Here is a 19,532-nt window from a genome sequence, read left to right on the forward strand (position 1 = left end):
TCAGAGAGTCCAGGTCTAGGTCAATTAGCTCACACCATTCCCCTGCCATCAGTGTGGTCCAATCAAATAGAGCTCTGGACTTCTCTTCAGTGGTTGTAGGGAAGCATCCTTTCTGTCCCTTATTGGGTATGCAGGAGGAAGCATGTAGACTCTATCTAATTCTGATTTAGATAGATTCCCATTCAATCTCTATAATCTGAATTTATTCAAGTGGTTTGTTTGCTAGTTTGTTTCTTCATTTTTGTTATTGTTTCTAAGCAAATTATTGGAATGGCAGCAATGTTGTTGAGGTATCAAATCTAAGTAAAATCTGATACATGAACAATATTTTGTTTTCATCCTGGAGCCTTGGAATGACTATAAAATTCATAATATTGTCATAAAAAGAGAAATAAGGGTGAAGCAAAAATAGTCAAGATTATTATTTATGGTTTAATGAGGAATATAAGTGGTGTCTGGTAAAAATCGTGAAAATCTAAGTTAAATTTGCAATGGTGTGTGTGTGTGTGCGTGCGCGTGTACACATAATTACATAAAAGAAAAAGAGAGAGAGGGAGGGAGGAAGGGAGGATGCAGTGGCTATCTTCATACCTAACACATTGTAGAAATTTAAATCTTGTCCCTTTAGGAAAAATTCTGTCTCTTCAGCTTACAAAATCTACACATTAAAGAAAGCTAAAAGAAAAGATTATTAAGCACTTTGATTACTTAATCAAAGTCCATTAGCATATTCTAAAACATTATAAGTTGTGATTAAAGTAGATTTATTTTTATGCTTATTAATAATTCTTCTGCTGACGTAAGATTAGTATTCTTAGCTACAAATTATTTTCCTACATTGTCAATGGTTCTTGTGGTATACTAAAAACAAAGAAGAGATGTACAATTACATGTGAATTAAGAAAAATTAAAGGAACACAGAAATAAAGTTCAAGTTAATTTTTATATAACCGATTTCCCTCTTGTTGCAAAACTTACAAACTAGTATTCAGAACTCCCAAGTGACTAAACTGAAAGTAAACTACATCTGGAAAATGAGGAAGATGAGAAGGGAAGGGAGCCTTGGTACCTGGATACTGGTCAGAGTCGTGTACTGGTAAGCCTTGACCACCAGATAGTTTGCTTCCAAGTCTATCAGTCCCAGGATCATATACTTCCACCATCTTCGTCGTAAAATTGCCAGGAGGTTTTCTTCTCCTGCGTTACAAAGTTAAGAAGAAATGGATTAAGCTCTGAACACGTTGAGAAACTGTATATTTAGAAGGATTCTAAAATATATATTACAGTACTATATTTTTTTCCATACCTTATCAAACGTTTAATTAAACAAATGAATCAATATGTCGAAGAATGACTCGCTTGTACTTAGTTTACTAGGTTTCATGGTAGATTTCAGCCCTTCAAATTAGTTCCTATCCCAGAACAAGACTGGGCAGGTTTTTAGTTCACTATGCAAAACATTTTCTCACAAACATTTGAACAAAAAATTTTGTCAAGTAAAAATAAAAGGAAAGGTGTTCAGAAAGGCTGTATAAACACATGAAATCCAAATCATCCTGAACTTCAGGATTGTGGTAAAATAGACAAAAATGGAAAGAGGGTAGTCAAATGGAGAAAAGCCTGTGCTCAGCCGCAGATCTGCAGTAAGGCTGCAGGGTGCCACCCTGAGGGCTCGCTCGCCTCTGAACCTTACACGCAGGTGGTGTGTGGGTGATGGGAAGAGAGAGGAAGTTGGGGGTCACTCATGGACGGGGAAGAGTGTCACAGGCCTTGGTCTTAATGCTGCTGACGACTGCAATCTTCACCATCTTGCCTCTTACGCTGGTAGCCTCAGAACAGACTTTGAACTGCTTAGTTCTTCATCCTTATTTTTACATATTTCAGGCCTGAAATGTACCTTTTCTCAAAGTGGGGGAACATGATTATTAATAATAACAGCTTTCTGGGGCCAGCCTGTAAGGTATCCTTAGAGGATGTGGAACATGCAGAAACCCTGAGTGAATGGTGACTCTTGATACCAAAGAAACAATCCAAACATTTGGCCCAAAGTATGCTTTCTCTTGCTTTTCCATGTGCTGATTCCCCTGCATGGACTATTCTTCCCCCAGCCTTCAAATGAAGGAGCAGCATAGACTCTACCACCAGGAAGCCTTCCTTGATCTCTCACTTTGATCTTCTCAGAATCGGTTGGGTTTCCGTGCTATGGGCTCCTTTAACACCCTTTCTTATTCCACAGATACAGTACTTATCCCCCTGTATTATAATGGCCAGTTTTCTTGACTCTGTTACTCATTAGATTATTAACAATTTGAAGAGAGTGGCACTGTCTCAGTCATCACTTTATCTCTAGGGCCCAACAGTGCATGGTGAGTAGTCAATAAGTAATACAGAATCTATGAGCACATTTTGTGTTTAATAACCTCAGCAATGTTAAATAACATTGAAATTGAAATAGTTAAAATATATCTACTACAAACATTCATGCGCCAGACAATGAAAATTGTTTTCTAGTTAGAACATCTGATATAAATTCATTTGGTGACCGTTTTACACATAATACTCTATACATAGGATGTAAAAGGTCAATGGCATATTGAACCGCAAAGCTGAAATTCTAAGGTCACAAGTCATTGTCCCGGTTAATTTACATGATGAACAGAGAATTGCTAAACTCGGAGCACACCAGCCACATTTCAATATGTGACATTGAAAATCTGGGTCATGGCGCTGTTTGTTCCGCCAATCAATACATATTCAAAGTTACACAGATTCAAAGGAATGGTTTGTTGTCTTGCTGTTCTGCTGAAGAAGTTTGCAAGCAAAACACTCTAAACAAATGCTCCCATATTGTTTCACTTGAGCACCTGAAAACGTACAACACACTTGCTTAGCAAAATTATCCAGGAAGGCAAGAAAGCTCTTTTTTTTTGGCTGAGCAAAAAATGCAACCTTTAAAAGGACTGCTTAGGGATTTATCTACATGACTCTCATTAACACTGATGTACAATAGGCCGTTAAAATTCTAGAATAGTGAAGATATATTCTTTAGAGCCCTTGTGCCAAAGTGCTTTCTAAACCTCACGAAACCGGGCCATCCATAAAAGGACCAGCACAACTGGTGGTAAGTTAACGTTTTGAAGCAAAAGAATTTTAAAAATATTAACGAAGAGGAGTAATAAAATCTATGGGTGGAAATTTTAGAATTATAATTTGGCATTTAAATTTGTTCTGTTATTATTCTTACTATCAACATGTTCAAATATAAATAAAAAGCATAGAGAATAATGTGGTAAGGTAATCTCCAACCTGATTTAATTAATGTTAAAATTTTGCCATGTTTGCTTCAGATTTTTTTCTGAGAGAGGAAATGTTACAGATGAAATTGAAGCCCCCTTTCTGCCACTGCCAGATTCCATTCCCTTCCCTCCTTCCTCAAGTCACCATCTTGATACTGTTATGTATCCTTCATGTTCATGTCTTTGTTATATGTTTTCTACGTATGTATGTATTTAAATGAAAGTTTATTGTATATACTGTACCTGTCATTCTTCTAGGGTTCTTTATACTTAACATTGTTCTAGAAATAGATCCCTATTTTTTTAATGTAGAGAATAAATGTAATATACTTTAAATGATATATAATCACATTTTATGAATATGCCACAATTTATCTCATCTCCCACTGACAGACATTTAAGTTGTTTCCAATTTTTCTTTAAAGAACATCCTTGTACATATGTATCTCTATAATTGGTTTCGAGTTTAATTTTGTTTTCATTCTCTTTTTAAAGAACTGTGGAGTATGCAAGTATTCACAAATGTGTAAAACATAATTAAAGAAAGTAACCCTAATTGAAAGTAACATAGCGTTCCAGCAACAATAACTATGGCAATGATTGAGAATAGAGAGGGAAATTATTGACAGTCTTGATCATGTGACTCATATCTCATTTTACTAAGCATCAACAGAATGACCAATCAATGTGTTTTTCCATTTTTGTAACAAATACTTATATGATACTATATACCAGGCAGTGTCTATGTGCTTTACAAATATTAATTTACTTAATCCTTATAATATCCCTGTATGGAAGGTATTTCTGTTAACCTTATTTACAGATGACAAAACTGGGGCCTGGAGGAGTTAAGTAACTTGCCCAAAAGTTCACACAGATGAGCCAGGATTTGAATTCATGACAATCTGGCATTAGGCTTCATACTCACTGGTACTGCACTACTTTTGCCTTATTGGTTTGTAATTACGGCACTGTCCTCAGGAGTCATTCATTTCTCATTAAAGGAGCTATCATGACCTGCTTGTCCCAACCCACCTGCAGGGTGCCCCCTCTGCCAGACTCCAGGGGGCGCCTGGCACATTGAAGCCGACGTGCACGGCGTCCCTTAGTGTTGCCGGTGCCCAGCCGCGCAGTCGTGCGTCCACTCCTGAATCAGCTTAGGGATGAGCACATGTCCCATCACCCTCATTTCAGTATCAAAAGTTGATGTTGCCCTGCCTGATCTAAGTGCATGACAGAGTTTCCCTTGTGATATGTAAAATAAGGCTTTAAATCAAATTTATGGCTTAAAGTCTAATGATAAGAATTACTGTTATATGCTGTACTACTAGTTGAAGCCTCGGGCGTAATAACAATGGTCACACATGGGGTGGGGCGAGCGTGGCAGTGGTCAATGAATGTTGAATGAAGGAAGAGGAAACGCCTGTGCAAAGACTGAAACATGGTCCACATTCACGGCAGCGACTGGAAACCTGAAGAGCTTTGATTCATAGACAGGACTCTTTGTTCACCCCCAGTGGTGGTCTGAGTAGAGAATAAAAGGATTGCGGGACAGCACCAGAGGTGAATTCAGCAAAGGGAACAAGAAGCTGCATTATTCTCGGGACTGCATTTTCATTAAGGGCTCTCAAGGGTGGTGTGATCCTTCATGGTGTTTTTCTGCAAGGACAGAACTCAGCATGCATTTGCACAGAGGGTCTGCAGCAAGAATGAAGCCCCTGCACAGGGGGCGAGACCCTTGCTTGAATGGATGCCTCCTCGGCTCACAACTTGAAGCCATAATGCCATCTTCCTTTACCAGAACTCCAAGGGAAGAGGTTAAATATTCATCAGTGAATTTGAAAAAAGGAATGACTGAAGATGGACGTTTTAATTACTCACCTTTAAAAGGTGAAATTTAGTATAAGGATGTAGAATTCAAAACAATTCTTTTGTCAGAAAAGTGAACAAAATGAATGTGTTAATAATAAGGAAATGAAAATGTAAATGGTTCACAAAAAGAATTGCAATCAATTGCACTTCATAATGTGAATCTGAGGGTAAGGATGAAATATAAAAAGGACAAATAATGAAGATTACATTTTGTTTTGTATTGTTTCATTCATTGTCACTATTGGAGCCAGACAGTGAGATTAAGAAGAGCATAAAAGGCAGTCCTTTAATGTCTTGGCTTAGTGGCAACAGACCTGGGTTTGGCCACTGATGTACCTTAGTGGTACTGAGTAACTTGGCTAACGGCTCTGAACCTTGATCCCTCTACTGTAAAATGGGAACTGTAGCAACTATTTCATAGGGCACTGTAGATTAAAGGCAGTATGAAGGTTGTAGTTAAGCTAATATCTAATGCCAGGTATGTGCACAAGACATGACAGCAAGTGGTGGGGTCCTGGAATCCTTGAATCCTGACCAGCCACCCACCACAGACTGGCTCACTGCGAGTGATGGATCATGCATGGAGGAAGCCCAGGGAAATGAACTCTCTTAATTTCTCATTAGGGCTTTAGTTGCACATCCTCTGTCTCTAACTCTTGAGATTGTGGATGGATCACACTGCAGCCAGCATATGACATTTGTCCAGACAGGAGGCAGCCTGAGGGCCGTGTCCTTGACCTTGACACCTCTCCCCTGGGCCAGATCCTTGTCTTGATTCTCTGGATCTCACTACTTGATCTGGGAGGGGAAGCCATGTGAACACACCCCTTTGCCCTAAGGCTTGAACTAGAAACGGCTTCGTTCTCTGGGACTCTAGTCCTACTGGGCCTTTCCAGGGTAGGGGCTTTGAGGAGGTGTTTCCAAGGTTACCACATAGGCTGCATGTGACAGGCAAAATGTAAATGAGGAAACCACACAAAGGGTTCAAAGAAAGCCAAGAGGAGAAGAGACACGGCCTCAGTTCCCATTTTACACCCTTCACATCCCTCTCGCTCAAGTTCCCACTCACACTGCAAGATCCAGTTACCTGGATGAGAAGCTCCCATGTGAAGCTTTCCCAAAGTCTCTGCTTCCCCTCAGCACTTATTTCTCTTTTTCACATATCCTGAACTATGCCTAGCATAGTGATTTAGACAGATAGTTACTCATGTAAATAAGATCCTGTTATCAAGGTAAGATAGCTGAATAACACTGTTAAAATCTACTCGGTCATCTGGCTGTTTTCCAGAGATGCCTAATAAGGGTTTGGAAAAATATCTAAAAGCAACTAAAAATGAATCATAATCACGTAAGTTTCTGGTAGCTGTGACTTTAAGAGAAAATCCACATATGTGTAAAAATGATTGTATATAGGATAGGTTTCTTAACAGTAAGTTTATTTTATTTTTTTCAAAGTTACTTTTTTGGCATTGATAAGTAAAACAAAATATTCTAGCCCTAATTACAAACTCAATCTATTACCTTTCTGACACAAAAACATATATACCTTATGATTCGAAAAATCTTTCAATGTCTATTGCCTTTTTAAACATGAAATAGATCACTTAAACCTCAGAAACCTTTTTTTTCTGGATTTTTTAAGCTGTCATCTTTTATGAAGCTAAGAGACATGATTTTATATGACACGCTTATACTCTACACCTCTGAAATATGCAAAACCTGTGTTCTTTTTTTTTTTTAAATTAATTTATTTTATTTATTTATTTTTGGCTGCATTGGGTCTTTGTTGCTGTGCACAGGTTTTCTCTAGTTGCAGCTAGTTGGGACTACTCTTTGTTGCGGTGCATGGGCGTCTCATTACGGTGGCTTCTCTTGTTGCGGAGGATGGGCTCCAGGCGCACGAGCTTCAGTAGTTGCAGCACACGGGCTCAGTAGTTGTGGCTCGCGGGCTCTAGAGCACAAGCTCAGTAGTTGTGGTGCACGGGATTAGTTGCTCCACGGCATGTGGGATCTTCCCAGACAAGGGCTCGAACCCGTGTTCCTTGCATTGGCAGGCGGATTCTTAACCACTGCGCCACCAGGGAAGCCCCAAAACCTGTGTTCTTGATGTATCTTAGGAGAGACACAATTGCTAACATTTTATTCTTCATATTAATAGAAAAATTGATAGTAAGTCTGCCTAGATTTTACCATAAAGGCAATTACAACAAATAGATAAACAAATAAAGAACTTTTCTGAAAGTTCAGGATGTCTAAAACCCCATATATGAAAACTGTGTACTGACTATTAAACTCTGTTGACCAAAATCTATGTGTTACAGGTTCCTTTGCCTCTTAATGAAAATAGTGCATGAGAGCCAAATAACTCCCCTAAACAAAGTCCATTCAGAATTTAAAAACTAGTTATACATTTAGAGCATCCATTTCATATTCTTGGAAAGAACACCCTATAAAGAATACACCCGCTTGCATGCTAAACACTGTCACTATTGATCACTGAAAATCTTAAAGATGTTATGTTGTTGCATGATCAAACACAAACCAATACTACTGTCCCATATTTCTAGCTGTGATAGACACATTTCTTTGTACTGGTATATGTCATCCAACAACCAAAATTTAACTGATTAAAATGGAGCACATCTTCCTACTCCAAACTCCTGTCCAGTTTATGCTTTTCGTTGAGCAACCAGCCCTTGGGGCCCATTTTAACTTTGCTGGCTCTTTTGCAGTTATCTATATGTGCAGATTCTTGCTCTGAGAAGTCTCGCCAAGAGTTCTTCCCTTTTGATTTAGATAGTGAGTCGGTCAGGCTGGCCTTTCCTTTCCGGCTCCAGGAGACAGCCTTCTCAGGGAAGACAAGAATGGTGCCCTGCGGAGTTGTGGACGTGGCAGCCACGCCTTCCCTTTGGCAGGGCAACACAGGGAGGGCACTGGAGCCATTCAGCAGTGGGCTCGAACCCAGCCTCTTCCGGGCACTGGGTGTATGATATTGTCGCACAGCTTAGTCTCTCTAAACCTCAATTTTCCTCATCTATATATCGGAATTACTAGGTGGACCTGCCTCCCTGAGTGTTGGTCAGGATTAAATGAGATATTTATAAAATGCTTAACATGGTGCCTCGAGAGGAGCTCTTATCATTATCTTGACTTTTATCACAGCTGGTCTTTCCTCATGCCAAACTTCCGACATACTGTAGACGTGCAGTAAAGAATTTAACGTTGCCCCCAAAGAGGTCTGCAATTTGTCCTGGGGTAAGGTTATGATTCAGGGCTGAGGATGGCCATGTCAGAAAGACCAACAATGTGATTTGGGGTGAAGGCTTTGGGTCACGCCCAGAGACTAGAGAATCAATGAGGCTTACATAACGGAGCTTCAGTAAAAACCTGAACACAGAGGCTCTAGCGAGTTTCCCTGATTGGCAATATTTTGTCCGTATTGTCACACACTGGTGCTGGGAAAGTAACATGTCTTGTCTCCATTGGGAAAGGACAATGGAAGCCCTGGACTTGGTACTTCTTTAGGACTCTGCCGTATGGGCTTATTCCCTTGGTTGATTCTAATCTGTATCCTTTCCCTGTAATAACTCAAACCATGAATATAATAGCTTTCAGTGAGTTCTGTGAGGCTTAGTAAATTTCTGAAACTGATGGTGGTTTGGGGGATCCTCCCCCAACCCTGAACTTGCAATTGGCATCAGGAGAGAGGGTGGTCTTGTGTGGACCCTGAACTTTCCCATTTGGCCTAAACTCTCACAGTGTTATGAGGTAAGGGTAGTGTTGGGACTGTGCCCCTAAACCTTTGCACCTGGTTTTCCTCAAACACAACTAAATTTGTCCTTCTCTTGCTCAAGAACTCAAGTATGTGTTTGGTGCATTTCAGCAAAACCAGACCCTAGAATCCTTGAGGTCTGAATTCAAATTAAAACAAACAACTGGTGTCCTTTCCAGGTGATTTTAAACAACGTATGTGATTATTTGTGGTCTTGAAAGAATATAGAAACTTCGCACTTTAAACCTAAATTTTCCGGCTTCCCTGGTGGTGCAGTGGTTGAGAATCTGCCTGCCAATGCAGGGGACACGGGTTCGAGCCCTGGTCTGGGAAGATCCCACATGCCGCGGAGCAGCTGGGCCCGTGAGCCACGATTACTGAGCCTGCGCGTCTGGAGCGTGTGCTCCGCAACAAAGGAGGCCGCGACAGTGAGAGGCCCGCGCACCGCGATGAAGAGTGGCCCCCGCTTGCCGCAACTAGAGAAAGCCCTCGCACAGAAACGAAGACCCAACACAGCCAAAAATTAATTAATTAATTAATTAATTTTTAAAAATCAGCTATACTTCAATTAAAAAAAAAAAACCTAAATTTTCCGTCATTATAGAGATATCACTTACCGTGGGAAATACTGTTCACTAGCTCAAAATGGTTAATGATAGGTTGGCTGTGTGTGGGGTGGATGCTTTGATTTGAAATTATTCAAAGCAGTCATAATGAAATGATGGACTCATATAAATCTCTACTTTCCTGTGGCGAGCCTGCTGAGAGGAAAATGTATTTGTCCTTTTTAATGACATGACTATTTTCCTTTTCTTCATCCCATTTTGTGAAAAGTGACCCTATTTGCCTTTTGAAGGCTTCCTGTAATTGGCTCTGATGCCCCCCGACGTTAGCAGATGAATCTGTCAGTTTTGTGAATTTTGTTTTGAACAAAGAGCGGTGTAGTAGCTAATGACACACGATGTAAGGGGAAGAGGCCAGAGCAGGCTTGCCTCCAGACTCCTGCCACCTGCTGAGCATATTAAAAAGACAACATGACAGAAGATGCCAGCCTGAACTCTTGAGGGCTGACCTTGAACTTTGACATGAGAGCATCTGTCATGGTGGACACATAGGTTAGACCCAAAATGGGAAATTAGCAAGAGGAGCGTCAATGGGCCAGAAGCCTGGCTAAGCAGAAAGCTGGCTGGCCTCCTCTCCCCTGTTCACGCTCCCATCTCCCACCCCAAATGTCAAGTACAGATCTACCAAGGCCACTTCTGTTACCTGACATTTGTTTTTCATTGAACACCATTTGTCAGGACAAGGCCGGAGGCAACAAATATTTACCTTCTCATTTAACTGCCACCCTATACTCTAGGTTAAAGGCATCAGAGAGACCTCTGTTAAAGTACTGACTTTGCCACTTAACTGGCTGTGTAAACTTGGGAAAGTTTACTCCTTTACAAAAGGGGGCAAACACTACTTACTTGAAAATGTCGCTATACCAATTACATGAGAAAATGTATGTAACATCTCTGGCTTCCAGTAAATATTTGATAGCTTTGCTATTAACAGCCTTATGAAGAAACTATTTTTCAGATCATGAAATCAGGTTCTGAAGAATTTTAAGCAATCTGTCCAAGGTCTGTCCTGACTTTTTACTGCAAAGCATTCACTACTCTAAGAATGATGCTTTTTGTTTACACGGTACATTTAATAAAACAAATCAGAAATATTTTAATCTTTTTATCAAATCTTTCTGAAATTAAGTTCAGTAGAAACAAGGCAGCATTTTCTGAGCAATGCAATAATAGTATGCAATGTGTACTTCTAAAATACACAGAATACACACACATATATTCTAAAACATATTTCCATCTGAAAATATTGAAGAATATATTCATGGAGTTAAAAAGTTTCCACTTTACTAACCTAGTGGTAATGAGCACCATAGCACACAGATTATCATCTTAAAATATCATCTTAAAATTTTCCACCAAAAAAAAAATAATAATCTTGGAGAAATGGTTGACTGCAGTTCTGGATCAGGAAATGTAATACAAGTCAAACCTGGAACATTTTGTTATACAAAAGAGCAAGGAAACAATAAAAAAAACTACTTGGGTTGTGTCAGAAGGACTCAGAGGCCAACTTGAAGTGTCTTTTGTATAAAAATAACACTGAAATGGATTGAAATGCATCAGATATGTTTCAATCCATGAGCTCATAAAGAATCTAAAAGCAACAGCAATAGAAACAATCACAACCAAATTTTAAAAGCTAATTGGTCACTATTGGATATTAGTAAACCAACTCAATATTTGGAAAATTGGTAAAAATTCCCCCCTGGGATTCTCATATGAACTATACCACTAGGTAACTAAATTGTAGATGAGGGGAGATTGGTCTTTATGGTGATACTCTAGCTAATAAAGAAGAAATGAGAGAATTAGAATATCATCATTTTGTACCCTTTAATGAATATAGGCCTAGAAGGTCAAGCTACTAGCATTTCAAGGAAAGAGGCAACCAAGCATTATGTTTTATGTGCTTCCTGATGGATGAACAAAACACTACCTATGGAAAAAAAAAAGAAAGACACCAAATCTGATCAAGTTTCAGGACTTGACTACACCAATTTAAGAAATACAGAGGTCACAAAAGTATGTATTGAATTACTCTAGAAAGATTCAATCAGCAAAAATCCAGATGGTGGGATATACTGTAGTCCAGCTACTCAGTTTGGCCTGTTGAATGGCAGTGACAGCAGCAACTGAGAATTTGTCAGAAATGCCGAATCTCAGGCCAACCCCAGACTACTGATTCCAAACCAGCATTTGATCAAGTGCCCAGGTTATTCCTATGCATTACAGTTTGAGAAGCAGTGATTGTATGGACCACCTGATAGATTTTTCAAAAAAGAAATTGCAATAAAAATGAAAGAAGGAAGAGAAATCTGTGGGTTAAAAGAACTTAAGAAAAATATCAACCACTTGCAATTTGCAGACCTTATTTGCATCCTGACTCAAACAACCTGTAAAAAATACACATCTATGAGACCACTGGAAATTTGAACACTGACAGGATATTTTGAATTATTGTTAATTTTAAATGTGATTATGGATTTATGGTTATGCTACTTTGAAGCTCTTATCTTTTAGAAATACACACTGCAATACTTAGAGATGAACTTATATAATAGCTGAGATTTAATTTAAAATAATACAAGATGGGGGAAGTGGTAAGGGTTAAGGATAAAATAAGCCTGACCATGAGTTGAAATTTGTTGAAGCTGATACATTGGCTTATAGGTGTTCATTATACTATTGTGTCTACTTTCCTATATGTTTGAAATGTTTCATAATAAGAAAGTTATAAAGAGAAGAGGTTCCATTGTGCAGAGAAAGTTTAGCTGGTGCAGTAGCATTGGCTGGAACATCTGATTATCAATGGTGTCTATGTGTCTGTAGCCCTTTAAAGCATGTTACTGGTGCAGTCACATTCCCCTTACAGTGTCCTTGAGTTGCAGGTGGTATTATCCTCTTTAGCAGCCAGAGAATGCAGAAGTTTGAATTCTATTTCTTCCATGTGCTCACTTCAGTCTTCGAGGTCAGGAAGAACACTTGGCAACTCTTCCAAGCAGAGGTCTTGACAAGCGCTTAATAGCTAAGAACTTCTCTTGTTCATTTCCCTGTGTTCTGTGGTTGTGGCAGTGCCTTGCCCTTGTACTAATGGCCAAGATGTTCCCTGCCCTTGCTGCTTCCTTTACAGACAAAGTCTTTCTATGTTTGAACCCCAAAAGCCCTCTTAGGGAATCTTTGGTTGGTGCAATGTAGCATCTGTACCAACTACTGAGGCTTCGTAAAGCTGCTGATGGACAAATCACGCCTCTCAGTGTTGGTGGCACTGTATTCATGTAGGTAGATATATAAAGGTAGAGCCAGCTGAGTGCAGCAATACCCGACCAATTGTAGGAGATGGCATGATATGAATCGTGACTAACAAGAACCAGGAAAGGAGAAGATGGGGAAAGATAATCTAATGTCCATCCCAAGCAAAGCCTCCTGTGTCGTGTGGCAAACATATTCGGAGCCACAGATATCGATCAGGTATGGCAGGTCACAGAGCAAGGGAGGTTCCAGAGTATGTCACCAGCCTTAGCCATAGACATAAGCCTAGAATAAGTCATTCAACAAGGCTAAAATATTTGGGAAGCAAGAAAACAATCACTGAGCCAGTGATTCAGTTTTTTATAAGATTATATAAATGTCTACTTCTTGATGAAATCAGATTTTTGCCATTTTTCCCCCAGCTTTGTCTAGTCTGGCTCTTAACCTTGAGTGCACAGTAGAATTACTTAGGGAGCTTTTAAAATTGCTAATTTTGGGGCTCTACCTCAGACATTCTCCTCACTCAGCAGGTCTGGGCTGGGGCCCAGGAATCTGCATTTTAAAAAGCTTCCCAGAGACTTCAGTGCTGCATGTCACTGATTCCATTACATTTTGGCAATCTTGATCTAAACTAATAAATAAATTGGCTTATTTTTCCAAGGCATTTATGCTCCAGGGCCAGCTACCTGCTTGGCTGGTGACTAGAACCAACTGACAGGGTCGCCCCTGTTATAGGAATAAATCTGATATCTGTTCTAAATCCGTCAGAGCCCAGGGGAGTAGAGGGGCTACTTACAGACAAATGCAGCCTTGTCCCAAATCCTATCTTCTCAAAGAAACAGCCCCAATTTGACCCACATTGACTTTTCCTCTGAATTCTTACAGTCCTTATGCATAATTCTATTGTTTTTTGAACTTATATTTTTTCTCATATTTTTAAAATGTTGCAAGTGTGTATTTTTTTCTGTCCTGAAATAGTGGTAAACTTAGGAAAAGCAAAGTCTCTGTTTTATACTCTTTTTCTGTTACATACATTATTGTCTGCTAGACAAATATTTATTGATTTTCTTTTACAAACCAGTCCTGAAACATATGTAGAGAGAGTTATTCCATAGGACCTAAGACCTCTATTTTTATTATCTTCTACTACATTTACATATTATATTTTAGGGTGATTTTAACTTTCCCCAAATTTTATTCCTTTATTTATTGTGTGTCAACTCTGGCACTAGTGAGTCAGCTTGTGTGCACTGCCAATGTTGACAAAACTTAATAATCCAAGTTAAAATTCATAGACATGTATACCCCTGAGGAAAAGGTCAATTTTACCATATAATAATTTTTTTAAATCCACAACTAATACAAACCCTAATGACCCATACTAATTGTCTTGCTTGAAAAGTGTTTCTGCTCTTGGATCTGTGTCCATCCACTAAATGTAAATCTCCGAGAATTAAAAGGATAGTGTCTCTGAAGGGTGTCTCTCTATGAGACACAGCAGATGGCCTGTAAGATAACGACATGAGTACTATTGACTAACAGTCCACCAATACATTTCCAGAACTTGGGGTTAGTTACTGATGGGAAGTGAACTCTTAGGAAACAAAATTGATCAGAATGTGTCCCAGAAATCACGGGCTATGTAACAGCTTTTAATATGGTGTTCCATTTGCCTGTGGATTTCTTAGGACACAGAGAAATAGTAGGAGCTTAAAAGTGAACAAAAGAAAACTCTTCAGATTTCCAATTAGTAGTCAAGATCAGAGGTAAGGAGGCATAGGCTAAAATTAGTATTCCTAATGTCAACTTGGAAGACAATTCAAGTTATGCGCCCAAGTAGCCCCATCAACCGTTTTTGCTCTCTTCACTTGGATCTAATTCAAAGACCAAACTTGGCGTAATCATTGCCCACATCCACCAAATCCAGTTTATTTTTAGATCTGACTTCAACTGAAGCAGAGAGCTCCTTTATAAAGATTAAGGATGAAATCTGAAGGGTGCCTGAAGGTTGTGGATATTCACCTGACTGAGAAATGAAGATGCTATCACAGCTAACCTCTTAGGAGGTAACTTGACCTTGAACAGGCATAGTGTCAAAGGATATTTAGAGTGTTTCTTCCCACTGGTCTTCTGGGGGCACCATGCCAGTAAGCACGCTTCCTCCATTCTCTCTGCTTAACCATTTTCCTGAGAGGCCCCTGTCACTCTCATTTCTTCCTTGATAAGAGAAACTTAGACTCACCAATAGTCTGATAAAATTGAACACAAATCCCAAGACTAGCATTCTACTTCAGAATAAAAATTGGGCCATCTGTCCAGTCTGTGGGCCTGCTGCCATCCATACCCTGCCATCTGTCCTACAAGGTCCAGCCAGGGCAGGGAAAGCTAGGCTTTTCTCTTGTTGTCTCAGTGCTGCCCCAAGCATGAAGCTGGCCTTAGCAACTAAGCAGATAAATAAATAATGCTTCAAGAAAGCAAGAGAAAGAGAAATTTCCAGGAGAGGAAATTATTGAATTGACCTTGCAGTATCCTACAGGAGTTTAAATTAAGGCACATCGTGATGGCACTGTTGTATTTTTGAACCTGAGGTCGGGAGAGGAAAAAGCAGAAGGGCACAGTTTCAGCAAGGAATAATTCAATTGCTGAGTTAGGATGAGATGATTTTTTTTTCAGTGATTGTTATTTTTTTCTCTGTGTGGTAAAATATACATAACATAAAGTTTACCATTTTAACTGTTTTAAGAGTAAAGTTCAGTGGCATTAAGTACATTCACATTGCTGTGTGACCTTCACCACTATCCACCTCCAGAACTTTTTCACCATCCCGTTCTGAAACTCTACCCCCATTAAACAGTGATTCCCAATCCCCGTCTTCCCCAGCCGCCGGTAATCATTGTTCTATTTCCTGTCTCTATGAATCTGACTACTCTAGGTACATCATATAAGTAGAATCATACATTACTGTTCTTGTGTGTCTAGCTTATTTCATTAGCATAACACTTTTAAGGTTCATCCATGTTGTAGCATGTATCTGAATTCCATTCCTCTCTAAGGCTGAGTAATATTTCATTATATGTATATTCCACACTTTGTTTATCCATTCATCTATCAATGGACACTTGGGTTGTCTCCACCTTTTGGCTACTGTGAATAATGCTGCTGTGAACATTGGTTACAAGTATATGTTCAAGTCCCTCCTTTCAATTCTTTTTGCTATATACATAGAAGTGGAATTGTGGTAATGATCTTTTATAAATTCTGGGGCTCATTAGTAAAGTTATGTAATGAATGAAGCTTCTACAGGGAACTCTTTTTTTCTGATTGTTTTGGCCCCTCTTTGTACTCATCCACAATGGCTCTTCCAAATCACTGGATCCTCAGGCCAGTGAGATGGTTTCTCAATTTTAATCACTTTGGAATCAAACTCAATTTAAGAGCAGTCTATGTGAATGAGGATGTGTATGAGAATGGGACTTATACATTATTACATTCAAGTTCTATGGGAAACCTGGGTAGCTGCTATTTTTGGATTAAACCAAAGTTCATATATAAAACCATTTCACTCTTTGTAGAATTTGAAATTTCACAGTCTTGTGACTGTGAAATCATGACTGTAATAAAGTGATACTCTGTGTTATTATTTTGAGCTCTCTTCAAATAAAGACAATATGGAAATAATTCGTACACAGTAAGTATATTATTGATAGTTAATGAATAATCTTTATCAATTCTTATGATATGGACTTTCTTATAAATAAATTGCTGTAGAAGCCTCTGACTCAATTAATTTCAACCATTTCCTGACTGTTTTAATTCCTCCAACTTAAAATAATTAAAAAGCCCTCTGTTCCCTTTCTTCAACATTTTTTGGGGGTACTTACCTTCTTTACCTACCATATAACTTTTTAGTAGTAAGAATGACAAACTAAGAATTCTAAAGACTATGGGATCTAGAATAAGAACCATGCATACCAAGTATCCAAAATCTTTAGATTCTTGAAATGAACAGTGTTCATACTCCTATGGAAAAAAAAGAACTATGATATGAAATACCCTTTAACCTCTGTCATCATCTATCAAACACATTTCACTTTTAAGTGACAACCAAATTCCTTTGTTAGGTGAATGATGAATCAAAAGTCCTTGTTTCCAATTCAGAATACACCATATTCACACTGCTAAGATAATCAAGCTTTGCTGCTGCCCCTAATAGTTGTCTAATATACTCTGAAATCCTGCAGCTCCTTCCACTAACAGAGTCATCACAAGCTAGAAAGTTAGAAAAATCTTCTGCTAGAATAAACAGGCCATTCTGCGTTAAAAATGTTAACTGCGTCACACAAAAGTTTGGTATATTAGGCAAATAAATTAAGACACCTGACCTCTCTCAGTCTACCACATCTTCATTGCTGCCACCTTCCATTATGGGAGAAACTCGTCAGCCTGGTTTCTATTGTGACAAGAACTCACACTAAAATCCTCATGAGTTCCTCTACTCTCCTGGCCCACCATTGTCTTGGTATCTCTGTTGCCTAGCAGCAAGACCATCTTATCTATGCAAGCAAATAACCTTTAATACATATTAGTTGAAAGCACTTCTTGGCCTTTCCTTTATTTTTTTAAACTTTCAAAAATACTCTTTTCTCACATGCATTTTAAATTGCATCTTTTTTTTTGACATGTAAGACAGCAAGGGAAAATTCACTGTGCAGTTTTCTGCTCTCTTCTGTTTCATCTACCTCAATACCTTGCAGTCTGGCCCAATACAGAAATCCCCAAGGAACAAAACACATCTGAATGCCAGCGCACACTGTGGTCAACAGCTTTTCTCCCCAGCTTTGCAGTGACTCCTACCTCAAAGTCCACTTTGCTTGAGTAAAGGACACCAGTGACCAGACCCTGGAGGAAGGTTAGGGTTCTCCTTTGCCTCCTGATTCCAGGGAAAATAGTATAATCAAGCTCCCTGGGGAAAGATCTTTGGACACATTTTGTTCACCAAAATACTGAGGCAGCACCTTTCACTTACCAGTTTCAAGAAAAGCGAGAGAGAAGGAACAAAAACTAAAGAACAAAAATCACACATTCATAAAAAGGAATAAGTATGTTATTGCTTCTCTGTGTTTCTGCTCCCCTCCCCCTTTATACTTCTGTCCCCTTTCTCTTTCTTTCTCTCTTTCACACACACACACACACACACACACACACACACACACACATGCAGCCTGCCATTTTTTGTCTCTTTGCAATTGCTTAGGGGTTTTTCCACCACATTGAACCTAGTCGCTCAGGGAAAAGGGAGCACAGACAATGTGCAAAAGCATGTGGAAAGCCATTGTATTAGCTGAGGGAATAAATCCAGAACCATCCTTTAAGGGCAGGGCCCTTGTGAGCCCCGCGCTTCTACCTTTACCCACAGAGTTACTAAGCTGTATATGCTGTGGATTCAAATTCCTTATGATGCCCTAGAGGATCCATGAACCTATGATGCATTCAAAATTCAATTCAAGACCTCAGTCAATGAACACACACTGAGTTTCTATTGAAGGTACAGACCTTGCTGGATGGTCTGCCTTATCAGTACTCTTCAAATTCCTCTAATCTCACCTAGAGCCCATATCAATTCCTTTTGCTTTCACTGATGATTTTTACCTTTCTAATTAGCTCTGTGAAAAACACAGACTGTATTCTGCCCCTGTAGAATTGTATTGGATTCTGCCCCTTCTTTCAAAACTCATCCACCATCCCCTTTCTAGTCAGGGCAGAGGTGTGATTCTTCGACTTCTGATAGACAGCTCTCAGCTTATCATTCTTCACCTTCCTTCCCCCACTGTTGGCATCAGCAATAATTCCATTGTCCTGGTGTGGAATGAAAATCAAAATGGAGTTGGTTTTGCCAAGAGAGCTCTATAAAATAGAGCTGAGAGGCCACAGAGGAAGTGTGACTTATGCACATCTCATCCTGGATGGAATCTGACCTTTTGGTCACTTACTGTCCTAACGAAGGCATCTAAAACATCTGCCAGAAACTAAAGATATTTATCAGACCCTTATCCTAAAATAACTTGTGACAGCCTATATATATCCATCGGATCCTTAACCTAAAATAACTCATGACAGTCTATCTACTTATCAGACCCTTATCTTAAAACAATTGTGACCACCATGCATTACAGGCAAATATTTCCTTTCTTATGTCAGAGTACAGTCTCACAGCTTTTGCCTTTTTAAGCCCCTGATTCTTTCTCTTCCCCAGAACACTCTTTCAGTTTTACCCCGATCTATGTCTCCTGAAATACAATTTTTCCCAAATAAACTCTTTCCCTATTTTCAGCCGTCTGTGTTTCTTCGTTGACACCTGTTATTTCAGCCTAAAGCTCCTGTGGCAGCTGCAATGGAGAGACACCCCAGACGATGATTTTCCACTGGATATCCACTTGGAATATTGATATTATAGAGAGATACTGGGAAAGCATAAAAAAAGAAAAGATGCTGTATGGTCATGCAGAAATGGATAGAAGACATTCTGAGTATAATGAGTAATTTCTCGTTGGCCTTTTCCAGAATATAGTCCTATACTGGTATTCCTTACTTTACATAATGGATGTGCTGCCCAAAAAAGTCAATGTAAAGAGACTTTTTTTGTAAACACCATCATATTTTGTATGTTCAAGAAAGAGACCTACAGTGAATCATTTTTTAAAAAAGGAAAAATTCCTTTTT

At 39.1% G+C, this 19,532-nt stretch overlaps 1 protein-coding gene across 4 annotated transcripts in view; it reads right to left on the reverse strand.

Moving 5' to 3' along the window:
* The window catches only part of SLC35F1 (solute carrier family 35 member F1), a 398,845-nt gene that overhangs the window by 88,162 nt on the left and 291,151 nt on the right, over positions 1-19,532 (reverse strand). For all 4 annotated transcript variants that reach the window (XM_059941968.1, XM_059941969.1, XM_059941971.1 and 1 more), the window contains exon 3: positions 1,070-1,197. In XM_059941968.1, coding sequence (XP_059797951.1) covers positions 1,070-1,197 — 128 coding nt within the window. The remainder of the gene's footprint in view (positions 1-1,069; positions 1,198-19,532) is intronic.

The sequence above is a fragment of the Balaenoptera ricei genome, chromosome 12 (genome assembly GCF_028023285.1).
Source record: "Balaenoptera ricei isolate mBalRic1 chromosome 12, mBalRic1.hap2, whole genome shotgun sequence".
NCBI classification, from domain to species: Eukaryota; Metazoa; Chordata; class Mammalia; order Artiodactyla; family Balaenopteridae; genus Balaenoptera; species Balaenoptera ricei.